Here is an 18,049-nt window from a genome sequence, read left to right on the forward strand (position 1 = left end):
CACTCCCTTTTTTGGACAAACAACGATACAACCTGGTGACCAATAAATCAATCTGATGATAATATTTTAATAATATGGCACAATATTTTTACTAACTAATATATTATACGGTGATCATATATGAAGCATATTAGCTCTTACCTCTTAGGGTTGGGGTTGGGATATAGCCTTAACAATCTACTCCATTTTATAATGTAAGATGTTTATTTTGCTTGTGACTTATTTTATCGTCAAAAGAACTTTAAGCACGACTTGTTATTTTTTTTAATTGTACTAAATTTTTGAATAAGACAAATGATCAAACGTTTAAAAAAACAAACAACTTACATTATGAAACATATGTGATATTTTTTATCTATTTACACCTAAACCAATCTTTATAAACAGAAATAATCAACATGACAATGCAATAGAGATGTTGAAATAATAACAGAAAGTTTTGGAAATAATCTAACGTCAACCAATCTATCCCATACAAAATGTAAAGAAACACATAACATTTCCTTCTTATGCTAGAGAGATTATTATTATCCAAGTGAACGGAGAGACGCGACACAAAGTTTTGACGACGAGCATATTGGTACCCGTCACGACGTCGGTTAAGTTAGGTTGCGGTAAAAGTGTAGGTAAGTTAACTTAACCGACGTGGAAAATATAGTTATAGATTAATACATGATTAATTAATTATTAATTATTAAACAAATATAAAATAAATTAATATGATTTTTTAAAACAATTTTCCTATATATTTTTTTTAAAAAAATAAGAGACGGTAAACCTGTAGCCCTGGCGAACGCGGCCTTTGTTCATCGTACGAACGGGACGGAGAGGCGTTAGGAAGAAACCCGAGGAAAAATTTACACCGAACCCCCTCGAAACTCCTCGGAATCGCCATCCCACCCCCCGTCTCCTCCTCCCCAAAACCCTAGGCCCTCCGCCGCGATCCCCGAAACCCTAGCCCCCCCCCCCCCTCGCGCGTCCTCAGCATGGCCTCCCGGGGAGCCTACGACGGCGGCTCCGGCGCGGGCGGCAAGATCCGGAGGCGCCCCGCGTCCCGCGCAGCCGCCGCCTCGCCCTACGCGCGCCCTGCTCCCGCTCCCGCCGCCGCGGCGGCGAGCCTCGGCGGCGATGGGGGTGGAGGCGGGTGGTTCTCCCGCCTCATAGCCAGCGGCGCCTCGCGCCTCCTGTCCACCGTGTTCCGCAAGCCGCCACCGCAGCTCCCCGCGCCGCCGCCGCCGCCGCAGGAGCAGGGGCCGGAGAGGGAGCCGCTCGAAGCGCCTCCCTCGTGGCCCGAATCGCGCGACGAGGCGCCCTCGCAGCCGGAGACGCTGGATACTCCGCCATCGCCTCCGCCTCCGCCTCTAGGTAATGCGTTTGCCGTTAGCCTTTGTTGGGCACGTTGGCGTTGTGTGATCTGCTTTCGAAGCTTACTTGTGTGTATCAGCTGTTGTAGTCCACATCATCTCTAGTTCATGCAGGTTATTAGTTTAGCGTCAATCAACTTGGATCATCATGTTGCTGTTGCATATGGACTCTTAGCTATATTATGAAGTACTTGTTGTTTACGCTGCCCATTGTTCTGAACATCAGGGGATGACAACTTAATCCATACTTTTGACACAAGGGGCAATTGTCGGTTCTTGTGTTGTTAGTGATTGCTGGCAACCTTACAAAGTTTCCTGTTGTTTGCACGTGCAGAAGATGACATTCCAGAAGGAGAAGACGATGCTGGAGCCATTCTTAACGTAAGGCAATCTCATAAATGCTCATGGTACATTTGTACATATTCCACATTGTTCTTGTCGGGTGTTGGGTGACAGGATAATAAGCTTGTCATGGCTAGATGTCGACTGTGCTTTAAGCACTATAAAATCCGCTTATAAAATTCAAAACATTGACTTCCGAATTTAAGCCGGTAGAATTTAACCTATTGTCCTTTTCACATGGAAAATCTGACTGTCATTATTTTTGTAAGATTTATTAATTGCTACTTATTTGAGTGGACAATAATGTAACATGTTCATAACCATATGTTGAATTTTCATCTTTTATTTACATTTTTGTCCATTGCCAGTGCTACTTATTTTACCTTGATACCCTATTGAATCTTCCATATGATTGAGTTCCTAAATACATGCTTCTCTGTATATGGAATCTATTCATTGTCAATCCTCAGAGTTCTGCCAAAGATGGAGATGGCATTCTAAGAAGGTCTGATAGCTGTGATGCTATGGATCTTGAAGAACTATTGAAACGAAGGACATTCACAAGGCAAGTACCTATATTTGCATAGCATCAATAGGCTGATGTTCAGCAAGTAATTTGATTAGTATTAGATTTTTTGCCAACATGTCTGTAACTGATCATTATAGGTGTTGGGCTTTATATGCTTATTTATTTGTACTACCACGTTCTACATAATGTAATACATTCTCCCTTCTTTCTAACACTTAACAAGAAAAAAAATTGTACGGTGAAATTATACTTCACTTTATTTTAGTTCCATTTAGTCTGGAACACCTTGGAAAACACTAAGATAGTTGATATATTCTGCATAAAAAAACTAGTGCACTGTGGCAATCCACATCTGTTTAACAGTTAATGCATCAGCATATATGATTTGTGGAGGGTAGCAATACAGTTGGGGAACACATCTTCTTGATAGTTCATTTTAAAGCTTGATATCATGCCTATACCCTTCATTGTCTTTGTTTGCTAGATCCTATTCTTGTGAACCCCTTTTATGTAGCTAATCCATTGATATTATGCTGGATGTGTAATCTGTTTTCCTACCGTTGTAACTTTGCAATCGTTTTTCTAATGTCCAAGTGTACAGTAGAAATGTGAAAGCATATTTCGATCTTACAATTATTTTTTGTCTTGTAGGAGTGAATTTGAATATTTGTCCGAGTTGTTGCTATCTAGAACGGCTGGGTCCAAATTATTGAATCCAGGAGTTGGTAATATAAAGAAAATGCATTTTCATGAGAAGGCAAGTGGATCTACAGACTTACCTGTTGATTTCTCCGTTAGAGCATTCAACACTTCTGTAAGTATGCGACTCATGTTGCTCACTAAATAGTACTCCCTCAATCCCTAAATGTTTGACACCGTTGACTTTTTTATATATGTTTGACTATTCGTCTTATTCAAAAACTTTACATAATTATTAATTATTTTTATATCATTTTATTTATTGTTAAATATACTTTTATGCATATATATAGCTTTACGTTTTTGGCAAAAAAATTGAATAAGACGAATAGTCAAACGTGTATAGAAAAGTCACGACGTCAAACGTTTAGGGACGGAGGTAGTATTCCTTTTCATTCGATGAAATTGAGTTATTTCACAATCATCCATACTGTACTGAACATAATTTGAAGTGTGGAAGTAAACCATATAATTTCTTTTTTAAGATATATGGCATATTGTTGAGTTAAACCCTTCTATCCAGAAAATTGTTTGTAATTTATATTTTTTCCAAAGTTGAGGAAAATGCATAATAGGCCCCCCAACAAAGTCTAATCCTATTTTTTTTTGGTAATTACAGTGTGGATACAATTTAAATTTCAAACTGACCATGCAATAGCTATTTGGAACTATTTTAGAATTAGCATTGTTTGCAGTTCATGGATATTTGAAGTTGTCAGGGGACTAATTTTGCAGTCTTCTGAAAACTAGCAAAATGCCTATGCTTTACTATGGGTAAAAGAAAATGCTCCCTCCATTCCAAAATATAGCTCCCTTTGGATCTTGAAATTGTCTTTGAGATGTTACTTTGACCAATATTATTTATGATAGTTTGTTTAATGATAGCAAAGAATAGATGTTAGAAAGCAATCTGCTAGTGCTCCTCTGATGGTTTATAGTTGCTTATTAGACATGGGTTGAGCCTTTATGGCACATATACATGTTTAGGGGTCTAAATGTGCAATTTTCTACTTTGGAAACCCAAGTTTTAGGAGTCCCTGGCACACATACACCATTTTTCTATTCTGGCATGCGTTTCACTTGTTATTCTATGTACATTTGCCATGGAAATAGCAGAGCTCATACCATAAACTATTTTATCTTCTGACACATTGTTGTTTTATATCATTGATTTGCCATATGCTCTGTGACTACAAGGGTAACATAATCTCATGCTATTCATTCCTGCAGGATCAGGTTGTTTCACCTGCAGAACTTGCAAAGGCATTTATGGGTTCAAGATCTTCTATGGGATCCCCATTACGTCTTAGATTGCATGATCCCTGCTCTGTGCCTACCAAGTCAATGGAAGCTAACACAACACACATAACCAAGCCCCCCACCCTCCCTCTTCTCCCAAGTGCAAGGATGCATTCTTCCAACACCTCAGATCGTCCTGGGAGCAACTACATGACACCGAATAGATCAGCGATATACAAAATGTCATCATCTCCTTATTTTAAGGTTCTATTATTTCATGCTTCATTTATTATGTAACTTTATGCCCACTGTGTATGTGCATGAAAGACAAACTAGTGCATCAGGTCTCTTTTATTTCTTCCATAAAAAATGAATGGGCAGCCACAGACTAGAGAAACTCAAAGAGAACTAAGAATGCATTAGTCAATCCTGTTTAGTGCAGCATGGTTATGATCAATTAATTTTCATTATTTTCCTAGTACCAGTATACTGCATATATGTCTATGCTCATATGACCTATACTCCTTTAAAAGAAGGCAGTTATCTATCTATACTCCTAAGGGTGGTGGTGACAGTGAATCTTCCAACCTACTCACATTGTAAATTTTGCAAATTACCCCTTGAGCTTATTAATATTAAAAACTATCAAATATAAGTGGATAGCCACATATAAAAATCAACTTAAGGTGAATGTTAGCAAAAGAGGCAACACACTTCATGGAAATTATAATATATTTTCTTTTATCCGTAGCAAAGCATGGGCATTCTCCTTGTCATATAAAAACAAAGTAGGTGTGTTGGTGAACCTACCATTAACCACCACATTGTTTGGTGCACATTGCTCTCTGAATTTCCTTAGTGGGAAGTAAACCTTCCATACATTACCTTTTGAAACCACAATTTAGCATGGAAAGGTCCAAGGTGACCAAGTTGTTTTGTATAAATCTAGTATGGGTTCATTTTAGTTTGCTTGTGTAAGCAATGTGGTTACGTCTCTAACTCAAGTTCCTCAATCTGTTCAGAGTGCTGTTTCTTCCATGGATTTGTCTGGTACTGTATCTTCATATAAAGCTCCAAGTAGCCTCCATACATATGGAAGGCAGGTACTAATCGTGAACACAATCTTGTTTTGCAGTAAATTTGATTTGGGTTTATCAGTAGCTTCTGGATTTTTTGTTGAACTGCTACTACATGACTTCTATCTTGGTTTATTTGTTTAACTAGTTAATGATTCATGAGTAAGTGTTTGAACTTTTAATTTTGATTACTGATCTGACTCACCACATAATATATTGTGTTTAAAGTACATGATACATTGTTAACTGCAGATTTTATTAATTGAATGCTTCCTATTTGTGCGTAAAACACTGACAAGATATTATTTTGAATTCTATGGATAAACCAGAAAACTCTAGTATGGGTATTCTTGAACCCCCTTTAATAAATGTAAATTGGTATGGTAATAGTAGTTCGCAGTAAGTGGCAGACCTAGATGTTTTCTAGAACTTCGGCAACAATTTCAGCTATGCTCTGGTGTTGTCAAGCACCAGTGGTATAACATGCCTACCATTCTTCTGTGCACCGGTGAGCCCTGTTGGCCCACCAGTGTCTTTTGGCCCTGCATCCACAACTGTTTGCACTGTTTATCTCAAGGTTTTAGCCTACTATTTCAGTTCTCGAGTGCATAAATATAGCAAACATAAATTTCCAGGATGCTGTTTACAGCTTAGACATTGCTTAAATGTATAACAATTATTTTGAAAATTTTCCCATGTTTACAATATTTGCTTGTGGACTACGGTCAATTTAATGAATTTTTCTACTGTCCTACCTGCTTAGTTTTTGACGCTACCTTCTGTTATTTACTGTTAATGATGAATTGACAGGTCCTAAAGAGGAAGAGTAATGTTCTCAGCAATGAGAGTGCCCCTGCTGGTCCCATACGTAAAATGCGTCAGCGGTACAGCAGAGTGTCCCCATTGTTGGAAACTCGGCCAGGTCATCGCGGATATATTGGTAGTCATACTAGCAAACTTGATGAAGGTTTGGAACACTCGGTTCAAAGTCAAAAACGTAGGTGTACGGATAAAGTTGGTGAGGTTACTCAAAGTGGTGTAAATGACAGAGCAAATGATAGCATGTTTGGCCAGGCACCAGCCCAGTCAATTCAAATGGCTGCAAAGATATTGAAGCAGCTTGATACGATAGTTCCTTCTCAGAAGGAAGGAACACTAGCAACAAGGCCAAAATATGCAGATGTCTTACATGTTGAAGATCTTATTTCTCAGAAGAATGAGTTATTAGCACGCAGTCTTTTGAAGCCATCTTCGTCAGGAGTTAATGAGTCTTCTTTACTTAATAAATCCAATGGTGCTGCTAAATTTACCTCTGCCACAAAAGATGGCAATATTGTTGATGCTGCATCTGATATATCTGCTCCCTTGGCATCCAAGGTACTCCGAATGAATAGATGGTACCTTTCCTCTCAGGATACATGTTTGTCAACTTACTGACCTTTTATTGCAGGATTGTTTGGAGATGGATAACTATAGAGGAAGTACAAAGTTGTCTCTTCACCAAGGAAATGATAAAACTGAGAAATTGCAGTCACCAATCCCAGAGAACAATGATATGAATTCTCAAGTAATAAATAAGGAGAAGCCTCCAACTTTGAGGAGTCATGCTCCTTCTAATCTGGTATTATCCAGTGGAAATGATCGAAACAAAATGCTGGGTTCATCAAATGGCTTTTCATTCCCGATTCCGGCTGCTCTGGCTGCACATTCGCAGGCCCCTCCGACTCCTACTTTGGCATCTCCACCTACACTATCTGTTGAGAAGCAGCAATTGCCTGCATCATCTTCAGTGGAAAATATTCCAAGGTTAGTTTCTGATTGGATGGTTTGAAATTGTATAGTTACAGTTAGAAAGCATACTTTTAAATTTGAAGTGCCTTTGCAATAGAAGTGGGCTATGTTTATCAAGTAGGTTAATGCAAAGTACTTTTGTTTTATCGTTTTATAGTTGCTATCTGTTAGTCTGAAGCATGCCATTAATCTTAAATTAATGTCTTCTGTCCAGGGTTTTCAGGCCAGTTTCAGAAGCCTCAGTTTCTAAAAGATGTGATACAAAGTCAAATGCAGATAATCCACTGATTACTTCTCAGAGTTCTGGGCGAGTTGTTTCTTTCACTAGTAATCCTGTATTTAATGTCATCTCCTCCAAGCCAACAACCTTAAGCAATGGTCTGGTAGATACAATGAAATCTAGTGCTGCTCCTGTATTCACTTCCAGTGGACCAACTAAGTCTGTTTGTTCTACAAATGCTGGTTCTTCAAGCACTTTGTTGCCAAAGTTCTCATTTCAGTCTGGATTCCAGACTGAAACCTCTTCAGCACAGCAGTCTAGTGGTACTCAAGATAAAATCGAGCCTTCTATAACAGCTCCATTTAGCACTGTGAGTAGTAGTTTAACTAAGGGCAGTTGTACCTTATCCAATATGGGTACAAGTGGTTCATCACCATCCTCAATGATATTTGCTGGCACGACTTCTCAATCTAGAACCAACATCAGTGCTTCATTCCAATTCTCTTCACAATCTGCCAGTGAAAGTTCATTAGCTGGCCAAGACAAATCCAAGGCATTAAGCAACAGTGCCCCTTTTGGTTTCTCTCCACAGTTTGGCATTACAAGTTCATTTGCTGCCCAGGGAAAAACTGAGGTACAATCAGGAAATAGCAATTCACTATTTGCACAGAGCTCAACAAGCAATTTGAACTTATCATCTTCAGAAAAAGTAAATCCTGGGAACTCACCAAGCACAAATTCATCATTTGGTTCATCAGCACCAGGTTCAAGCACTACAAATTCAAGCCCTGTGCTTTCATTTGCAGCTGGTTCTGGCACTACTTCTGCAACAACTGCTTCATCATCTTCTGTGCCAGATACAAGCTCTAGTTTTGGACGTACAGCATTCTCAACATTGCCAATGTTTGGCAACAGTTTAACTAGTACAACTGCTCCACCATCTTTTGGCAGCTCAAATACTGCTTCTGCCACTTCACCTTTTAGCTCAACCACGAACCCTGTATATTCGTTCACTTCAGCTATGCCTACGATACCAAATGCATTGACTGCAACACCACTATTTGCTACAGCGAGCCCAACTGTTGGTTTAAGTTCAGGAACTGATCAGATGAATGGAGGTCAGATGACTGGAGATAAGAACCAGCTCGCTTTTTCAACAGCTTCACCCTTTGGTCTCCCAAGCAGTTCACCATCAACCCCAAATTTGTTTAGCTCGCCAGCAACCCAGTTTGCTTCAACTACACCTGCCTCACCAGGCATATTCCAATTTGGCCAGCAGAGTCAAGCATCATCGGGTGGCTTTTCAATAGGCACTGGTGGCAACAACGAAAAGCCTGGGAGGAGAATTCTAAAAGTTAAGCGAAAGAAGTAGGTCACCATGCCCTCTGTCGAGGATCATGAGAACTTGCAGCCTGCATTGCAAATTGCTCTGGTTTTACAGGGCTGAGGCAAACGGCAAACATAGGTTCACATTTCTTCACTGCATACTATTGAGTGTTTGCCTGAGTTGGCAAAAAGGTGCCAGTTGGTCTTTTTGGCTGATCCGAATTTTGGCAGATGAACTATGGCGGAGGGTTGTTTGTGAACTGATTTTTTTTATGATTTATCCCCTCCTGAACCATTGCAAAATGCATAACATTTGAATGCCAAGAGTCCTCTTTTTGGCAACATATTCTTAAGAACCCGGTGTTTGACAGTGTACCTCTTGTAGTTTATTCCCGCATACCAATTGCCATCGAAGGAATATAATTTCATTTACTTCATGGTTGCATCTTGGTCTTCCTCATTTTCCCCTCCTGTATAAGTTATTTACTGAGCTGATATTGTTAGGAGGAAGCATTCCCATTTGGGGGCAATTAGCTGATATTGTTATGAAGATGAATAACTCTCGTATACCATCTCTATTCTTTTCTTTGCTTTAACTTTGTTCATTCCCTGTCATTCAGAGTTGATTCAGGGTGTATTGGATAGGATGATTCCTGATGGTCAGAAACGGAGCTTTTGATTAATATGGGATTTAACAGATTAAAGCCAATGTGGTGGTTAGAAAGAGTGAGTAACAGGAACGCTTTGGATGTAAAGCATTGGGGAGTGATCATGCTCATAATTTCAGTGTTTTGCACTTTGAAGCTGCAATTTTAATTTTACATTTTAACATCACGAATGCATAGCTGACATGTTAGTGAGCAGAATGATCTTACATAATGTAATATTGTAATCTTAAGAAGTGTACCTAAATAAACCAATTAGCATAATCTTCACTATGTACTTTTAGCACCATTTGGCTGTTCTCGTGGGCTGATAAATCTCACTGAGCAGAAAATTCCTGGGCATTTCCTCACACCCGAAAGATGCCCTCCTTTTGCAACTAAAAATTACTGAACTAGTACCTTTTATTCTTCCTTTTAGTTTGGCTCATGGCACGATGGCATGTGTATGAAGGACCTTTTATTCTTCCTTTTAGTTTGGCTCATGGCATGTGTATGAAGGAAAGAATCATGTTCCAATGGGTAATTTTAATTCAAACAGATGCTGTTGATTTCAAAAGATTGTAGAGGTGCGTTCCTTATGGTTGTTGCTTCGATGAATGATGATTTGGAAATTTAAAATGCAATCATGGTGCTATTGATTAATTGATTATTGATAGTGTGGCTTCATGTGCAGTAGCTTGCCGAATTTCTATGGTTTTCCTTAACAATACCACCACACTGTATGCGTATAGAATATAGAGTATTTATGCTGAGATCGTTCTTGGCTATTCTTTTTTCCATAGAAATTTTCTCGACTACTTCTATTATACTCAAGTAAATTTCAAGCCCCAAACCAAGTTTCAGGTTAGATTTTCACAGCGGATTTTTACACCGTCGTCCCTAACATCTCTATATGGTTTTTAAAGGATAAAGAAACATGAACAAATAACACAGCGATTTACGTGGGAAAACTCCTCAATATGAGGAGTAAAAAAACCACGGGGCCTACTCAACCCTCTACAAAAATTCCACTATTTGATAGTGACAGTTACATAATTTTCAGTGGAATTCTCTGTAGATTACAATGCTTGGCACCACCAAGGCCACCATAGTATTTCAGGCAAATGACTACAGGAAGCACAACACAACAACAAGAGGTACATTTGTGAGCATTTCTTCAGTAAAGTAGCCGGCAACTCCATGACAAACTGTGGTTCCAAAATATGTAGAATTGACTATTCATGTAAAACCTCTGTCTGTTCCATCCCATAATTCTCTTGACCACTGAAAGTACCCCTTGATGAAAGCAGAATCCTCATGAATCTGGCAACCACTTATCTCAGATCTGACACAATACTTTTAATCCACTGTTTCTTTGAAGACACTTTAACTCATCAATGATCCTGCAGAATGTCATACCAAACTTATCTGGACTCACCAATCCTCAAATTATGGTGTAATTATAAGAGAAATTCATCTTTCACCTCTCGTTTATTGGTTTTCTTTTGTGGCTGCAGGTTGTAGATTATACCATGTACACCAAACCAAGCTTATGAAGCACACTCAAATTTTGGTGCAAACAACATCAAGGAGCCATAGAGATTTGGTCCAAGTGGCCTGCACACCAAACCAATACAAGTGGTGAATGACCCCAGAGTCGAAGAAAAGTAAATGAAACTATGCACTTTTGGACTATTTATGAGCTTCTGCTACTTGTTTGTGCTTTGTTCTAACAAAACATCAATTATATTAAACGATATTGAGCTATTTGCAGCCATGAAGGCAAAACTCACACCTAGCATTTCATACATGTACTGCTTGGAAACAAATGCAAGTCCTATGTGGGGAGGCACTAAAAACATTGAATAATAAAATCACACTCAATGTCGTGCTAAGGGTATTGCTTGCCAGTTTGTGAAATGCCACTATGCTAGGATTTTGTATAACACGACGCATGAAGTGAAAAAAAAAAATCAAAACCCTGCTGATGGGATTGAAATTAAAACATTCAATAGTGGCTATTCGAAGTAACGAAAGCCTTTCAAAAAAAAAAGTATAGTGCAGAAATGCAGCTATGTGAAATAAGAGATGGGAAAATAATTGTTACCTTGGACCACTCTAAAATTTGATGTTGAGATGCGTCATTCCCGTTAATTGTCTGGCCGTTAATTCTCTGCACTCTTGTTTCAGCTCATCATTGCCACACCCGTAGACATGCAATTGTTGCAGTGAAGAGGGGAGGCCATCCTTTGGAAGCGACCATATGGCTGGACATTCCCATATAGCTAACCTCCTAAGAGTGGAAAGTCTATGCAGACTGGAGGGGAGACATTGTAGCTTAGGACATTCCCGGAATTCGAGTTCCTGGAGGGAGGTGAGGAGCTGAAGGGCCTCCTCTTGTTTCTCCGCGAAGTGCTCCACCTCGTCATTCTGTTCAAAGCATAACACGGTCAATGACGAGGAGAGGAGGCTGCAAATGGGCGTTGAAAGGACTCCGGCGATGTCATCAGTGTAGAGTCTCTGCAGTTTAGATGACGAATGCTCAAGAAGATGCTGATGGCCCTGTTCATCTTGTGTACCCTGAAGCACGGTATCCCATCCCATAAAGAATTTTGGGGTTGACCATACAGTTAATTCGCTGAGATTACCTTGGGTGAGGATGAACAAAATACCCTTTGATTTCAGTTCTTTGCCACGTTGGTTTATGAATAGTCTAGTGAGAGTTGCTGAAGACGGCAAGAGTAGTAGTCCTTGGAGTTCATTTTCTTGTGCTGCTGAAGATGGTGAGCACGACTGATGCTGCTGCTCCTCTGCCTCCACAACACCCAGCTGTTTTATCCCCGGACAATCCTCTATCTGCAAAGAGGAGATATTTGGAAAGTGGGACAACATATGTGTGCCTTCTGTTCCACTAAAACTGCAGCTCTTGATGGAGAGGGAATCAACTGGGAGTTTGTGTCTTGTATTGCTTATCAGAGGTGGGCAACTTGTGATCGTTAACCTATTTAGACCTGTTAAATTGTGGAAAGCTAGAACTTTTTCGTCAAGGCTACACATTCCTTCAATAGTTAAATAATTATAACTCAGACACAAACATTGTAGTTCAGGTCTCATTGTTCTGATCCAAACATACTTCAAAGTTGGGGTCCAAGGAATAGGAGGCAATGACGATAACTTTGGGCATTGATCAATTACAAGAGTTCCTAGATTTGGAAGCCATTGCCTGTTGCTATGATGTTCAGGTGGATAAGCACAATGCAGAAATGGTAACTCGGTGAGTTCAGCACAGTCTGTAATGGATAATGTTTCTAGATTTGGAAACAAGTGGCATGTGCCTTCAAGGTACGGTTCATCCCCTATCCAATATTTCAGTTTTGATAGCCCAACAAGATATAATCTTTTCAAACTAAGAAATATTCGGCTTATGTCACGGCCATCCTTCATTAGTACTTTTTGATTGGGCAATTGATGAAAAGGTTGAAGCACTTGCCAGGACAAATTTTCTAGAGAAAACATTTCCAAATTTTTGACTGTGATGCTACTACACAACCATGTTGGGCCAGTGGTGCCTCCATGTCCTTTAACAGTTAGCTCCTCAAGATTGCAATGTGGTTCTAGTTTTTCAAGAACCTGTTCTTCTATATCAATCTTGATACCATCTCGACTAGAATCCCAGTCTAGTTCTAACTTTTGTAAATGTGTTTTATGCTTTAATTTTGCTTGTCTTGCTTCATCAACTTGTGCATTTTCAAGATGACATATTTTGAGCGTTCCTCCAAGCTCCGACAACTCACCTAGCTCCTTTAGATCAAAACCATTGTTTTGTTTTCTAACCTCGAATCTCTTGAGTTCTTGTAGGAACTTTAGTTTTCCAACGCTAGAAATATTAGAGTGTAACTCATCATCCTGGCAAACAAAGTGGTGCAATTTTACCAAATTACACATGTCACTTGGTAATTCACATCTACCTTTCCAATCTCTTAGGTCTAGGACCATTAGGTGATACAATCTAGAGAGAGTCTTTGGTAAAAGAATTTCATGGTCACTGTTTGATCCAAGCCTAAGGTAACGGAGATGCAAAAGCTTGCGTAGATTGAGCAACATAGACTCCATATGACGTGATAGTGTAGACAAGTGAACTATTCGAAGAGACTTTGCTTGTGCAAATATATTACTGATGGTTCGGATAAATATTTCTTCACTATATTCTCCAAATAGCATCAAAGAGTGTAGGTTACATGATTTTAATCTTCTCTCTAGATCTTCCAATCTTCTCCCTATATCATCTTTTTCTGATTTATCCATGTCTGTGTGATGGACTAAAATGGACAAGTGACGAACAGAAGTAGGAACTGCTATGGTTGTTTCATCAGCACAGTCTATACTAAGACACTCCAATGATGTAACTTTCAAAGCCAACTCACGTAATAAATCATGAATAACAAACTTCATAGAATCTTCCCTATCATCCATTTTGAAAAATCCATAGTTAACCAAGTCACTCAAATAGATAGACCCTATGTACTCAATTCTTTTATTTTGATTTTCTGAGCGTAAAAGGCCTAGTCCAATCCAGAGCTGGATTATCTCATCACTTGTGAACATGTAGTTATTAGGAAATAAGGCACAATATGAAAAGCATTGTTGTAGATGGAAAGGGAGATAGTCATAGCTAAGCTTCAATGCTGGCATAATATCATCTACTTTAGATTGTTCCTCCCATTCTTTACTATTTAGAACTGTTCTCCAATGCTCTAAACTGAGATGATTCCTTAGTAACCTACCAACAGTTTTTGCTGCTAATGGAGAACCCCTCAATTTCTTCACTATCTCTCCCCCAATTTCATGTAAGTTAGTATGTTTTTCCTTTTGCTTATCATCATCAAACACACATGCCCAAAAGAAGCTCATAAAATGTTTATAGTCCAAGCCTAGTAACTCTATCGGCTGACTGATGATTCTCTTAACCCTGTTTGCTACAATAGGAAATCGAGTTGTGACTAGCATGACATTACCTTTTTCCTCTCCTTTTGTAAATGGGAGCAATAGCTTTTTCCACTCATCCCCACGACAGTCCTCCCAAATATCATCCAAAACAACAAAAAACCTCTTAGATTTTAGTTCATTTTCAACTGATTCTTGAAGGTGGTCTAAGCTACCATTTCTTCTGCTTTGAGCTACACCAAATTCATTTAGAATGTCCTTTGTCAGCTTATACACATTGAAATTAACAGACACGCTAATCCAAGCAGTGACGTCAAAGTGACTTTTTAGTTTGTCATTACGGTATATGTACTGAGCTAGAGTTGTTTTCCCAATGCCTCCGGGGCCAACTATTGGAAGCACACTAAGGTTCTTGTCACAATATTCACCCTGAATGATGTCATCAATAATTTTATCCATTACGTTATCTCTACCATAGAGTTTAGGCTCTGTGCTCTGTGAGATGGTAACACGATTCATGGTGGTAATGTGTTGTGTTGGGCCAGGGTTGGAACCTAACGAAACACCAAGAATAGTGGACACATTGGCACGTAGAGACCGTAGTTGTTCAACAATATTTTTCATTTTTCTAGAAGCATCCACCCTATTAAACACCAACTTGGGTGTTGTGTCCATGGTGTGTTCTTCAGATGCAGCATTAGTAGTACGAGCAGAGTAGCATGGGAATATTTTACCGACAGTGGAGACGATGGTGCCACCAGCACCCCGCCGACGGCCAACAACCTCCTCCTGGTCGCCATGCACCATCCTGTTCCGGGTGCCACTGCCACAGCATGGCCACCCATGTCGTGCTCTCCCATGCTCTCGCTCCTCATCCTCGCCATCGTCCTGACGACGCCGGCACAGTGACCTGACCTGCTCGGAGATGTCAATGCAGGTGTGGTGAGCGTTGCGGAGGAAGCTCTGGACACAGCCATCGTCGACGGCGGCATTGGTGGTGCCGTCTAGCTCGTCCTGGATGCGGAAGTAGTCGAGCTCGTCGAGGACGTCCTCGGCGTCGTACGACATGCCCCGCAGCTTGCGGAGCAGCTTCGCCAGTTCGGCGTTGTTGTCGGTCTCCCTGCCACGGGCCACGGCAAGCGTGGCCTGCACGGACAGCAGCTCCGTCTTGATGGCCTCCACGTTGGCGCCCAGCTCCGAGCTGGCCGTCCATGCCTCCACCAGGCCGTCGGACAGCGGGCTCAGCGCCTTGCTCACCACCCATTGCGCGCCGCTAATGGCCGCCGATTCCATTGCTTGGGAATGGGATCGATCGACCAGCCAGAGTCTACGAGTGGTAAGCTAGTTTTGTGTGTTCTTGTTGCGTCTGCTGTGTGGTTCTATCTGATGCAGGTGACGGCATATATATATTACAGAGAAACACATTGTTGATCGCCCTGCAAGAAAGGTAGCAGTGAAAGCGGCAGAATGTTCCTAACGTGGTCGAGAAGACAAGCAAAACAGCTGCAAGGCAGGCACATAAAATTAAACTAAATTAAATGCGTTCTTCTTTGAGGTCAAGCAAGGTATATAGTGTTTCTGTTATACTATGGCGGTATGGCCTGTCATGTGAGCTAGAGATTTCTGCTTGGTTAAATCCAAGGACATATTTCTTGCGCCAGTGCAACAAATACACATCCGTAATTCCAGACTCTCATTTTGATTCCATTGTTAAAGTCCTAGTGTAATCTGCTTTATTGAAAGGAATAATTAATTTTTTTAATAAAGAGGTCTTTTTTCGATCTTGGATGATTACAATTATTATATTACCATCCCGACCTCTATATAACTATGGTCCACATAACCTATCACTATTACAAAAGAAAAGAGAAAACTGTGACATAAATAAAAAAATTGTCAAGCCCAACCGCTCACTTCCACACTTGCCTAGGTGCCTAGGAAAGAAGAAAGCTATGTGTTAAAGCTCAGCCGTTGCTAACATTGGCTTGCTGTAAGTACGCCTAAGTATCTTGAGTGTTTCCTCTAAACAGATCCATAATTGTCAGGAGCACTTCCAACAAAACCATGCACTCATAGCCCATCATTAGTCATGTTTTAGTTGTCTAGTGAAAACCGCTAAACACAACTAATTTCAATGCGAGAGAAAGTTTCGACTTATTAATGATAATGAATATAGTATCCCAAACCCAAATTAAGTGACGTAGACAAATAAGCAGGGCTAAACATATTAGCTTAAACAAAAGAAAAACCCCATGTTACAAGGTAAAAGGTAGATACAATATAGTGGCTTAATAGCAAAGTACATATAAACTCCCATAAGCATGTAACTGTGAAAACTTGTTAAAAACAGGATTTAATGACCTGTTAAATAGAATTTAATGACTCGATAAAAACAGTAATTTTAATGACTCGTTAAAAAATTTTAATGAACGATCAACTTACGTTACGATGAACTTACGCGTAGGACTAACGACTTGCGCGGAACTTAAGCGGCAAAGCGTTCTACTAGATCGTAACGATTCACTCGGCGGCGGCTATCTACGTCAACATCAACTATGCAGCAGCGAGCAGCGCGAACAGAAGCTACGCGCCTGCAAACAGCAGCTATGGATAGATGAAAAAAAGGATAAACGGATTGCCGGTTTTAATTAAACTTTGAACGGCTTTTATTCGGGGAATCTTCTGAGTGGTTGTTCTACTGCATGTTGCAGAAACAGATTACCTTGTTCATTGTATTCCTCGCACTTGTTTTCAAAATTTGAAAGATGGCAATGGGGTCATCGATTCCTTATGGTGAATTCACCCGTTAGGGGACGAGGATGGTTGATATCTATCAACCATGGAAAATCACATGGTCCAAAACTTATCCCCATCGGGGATGGTGTACCAGTCCCCGTTCCCATTTCCGTTCCCCGCGGTGACCCCGTTTACACTGTATAGGGACCAAATATAGACTTTATATATGATTTGGCCCAAAAAAGAAGCCCAATAACAATGGCATATAAAGCAAAGCCCTAGTTAAAATCCCTATCTTCTCCGCCTGACATCGTCCGCCAGCCTTCTCCACCAGCCTCTACGCACGATGCACTGCCCTCTCTGTCGCCTATCTTCGCGCACCGGCGCCACCCTCTCCGCTATCCGCCTCTGCGCGTCGTCGCTGCCTGCCAACGTGCATCGACATATCCGCTCCTGCCGACGAGCGATGCTGTCACGCCCAGAAATTCCTCACACGAATTTCTGAACTTAATTGTGTATTAAATCCCTGTCCAGGACCAGCCAGGGTACACAAAAAGACAATGTTAATTACATAACCATCGTTCTTAGAAACAACTGAAAATTACACTTATTCTAGCGGAAATGCAGCGGAAAGAAAAAAGGTAGACTAGCTCCAGCGGGTACGGCTCCAGTCCACAGGCAAAGCTTCGACGGCGGATCAGCTCACTTCTGAGAGGCACCTCCATCGGACTCAACTTCTAGCTCTGGGGTGGGAAAGTTAAGCAAGGCTGAGTACAAACCACCGTACTCAACAAGTAACACGAACAAGGGGAAATAAATGATGCATAGGGACTAACAAGGACAGACTAGAGTTAGTTGCAATAAAGCAGCGGTTAAACAAATAACAGAGATTAAAAGAATAAAGGTAATTGAATACAGTAAAGCATAAGTAAATAACAGTTGTAAAATACCACAACACTGTCCAACGTTACACCACGTTGCGATAGGCCTAACCACTACTCAACGCTACACCACGCTGCAGTAGTCCCGAGTGAAAAATCAATTACTCAAGTTATTAAAGGTTCACTAATCACAGTGAGGCTGGGAGTTCGCCCTTAACCGTGGGCACGACTATTCGAATAGTTTATACTCTGATCAGA

At 40.5% G+C, this 18,049-nt stretch overlaps 2 protein-coding genes across 2 annotated transcripts; one reads left to right on the forward strand and one right to left on the reverse strand.

Annotated features, from left to right (window-relative positions):
* The first annotated feature begins 986 nt into the window (after positions 1-986).
* LOC102716081 (nuclear pore complex protein NUP1) lies at positions 987-9,619 on the forward strand. The gene is made up of 9 exons (XM_006663947.3): positions 987-1,365; positions 1,699-1,745; positions 2,177-2,271; positions 2,887-3,049; positions 4,165-4,437; positions 5,196-5,276; positions 6,060-6,626; positions 6,700-7,055; positions 7,255-9,619. Exons 1-9 carry the CDS (start codon positions 987-989, stop codon positions 8,630-8,632), a joined length of 3,339 nt encoding a protein of 1,112 aa, XP_006664010.3. The 3' UTR covers positions 8,633-9,619.
* A 4,979-nt stretch (positions 9,620-14,598) lies between these two features.
* On the reverse strand, positions 14,599-15,467 carry LOC121056052. Its single transcript, XM_040529853.1, has 2 exons — positions 14,909-15,467; positions 14,599-14,603 (listed from the first exon to the last, which is right to left on the reverse strand). Exons 1-2 carry the CDS (start codon positions 15,465-15,467, stop codon positions 14,599-14,601), a joined length of 564 nt encoding a protein of 187 aa, XP_040385787.1.
* Positions 15,468-18,049: the final 2,582 nt, after the last annotated feature.

Source organism: Oryza brachyantha, chromosome 12, assembly GCF_000231095.2.
Source record: "Oryza brachyantha chromosome 12, ObraRS2, whole genome shotgun sequence".
In the NCBI taxonomy this organism is placed as follows: Eukaryota; Viridiplantae; Streptophyta; class Magnoliopsida; order Poales; family Poaceae; genus Oryza; species Oryza brachyantha.

What these genes read in the sequence shown, in the direction of transcription:
- LOC102716081 (XM_006663947.3), top strand. Translation starts at nt 987, where the DNA reads ATGGCCTCCCGGGGAGCCTACGACGGCGGCTCCGGCGCGGGCGGCAAG. An exon ending in ATGCTGGAGCCATTCTTAAC is followed by an intron (nt 1,746 to 2,176) that starts GTAAGGCAATCT and finishes GTCAATCCTCAG; the next exon opens with AGTTCTGCCAAAGATGGAGA. An exon ending in TTAGAGCATTCAACACTTCT is followed by an intron (nt 3,050 to 4,164) that starts GTAAGTATGCGA and finishes TCATTCCTGCAG; the next exon opens with GATCAGGTTGTTTCACCTGC.
- LOC121056052 (XM_040529853.1), bottom strand. Translation starts at nt 15,467, where the DNA reads ATGGAATCGGCGGCCATTAGCGGCGCGCAATGGGTGGTGAGCAAGGCG.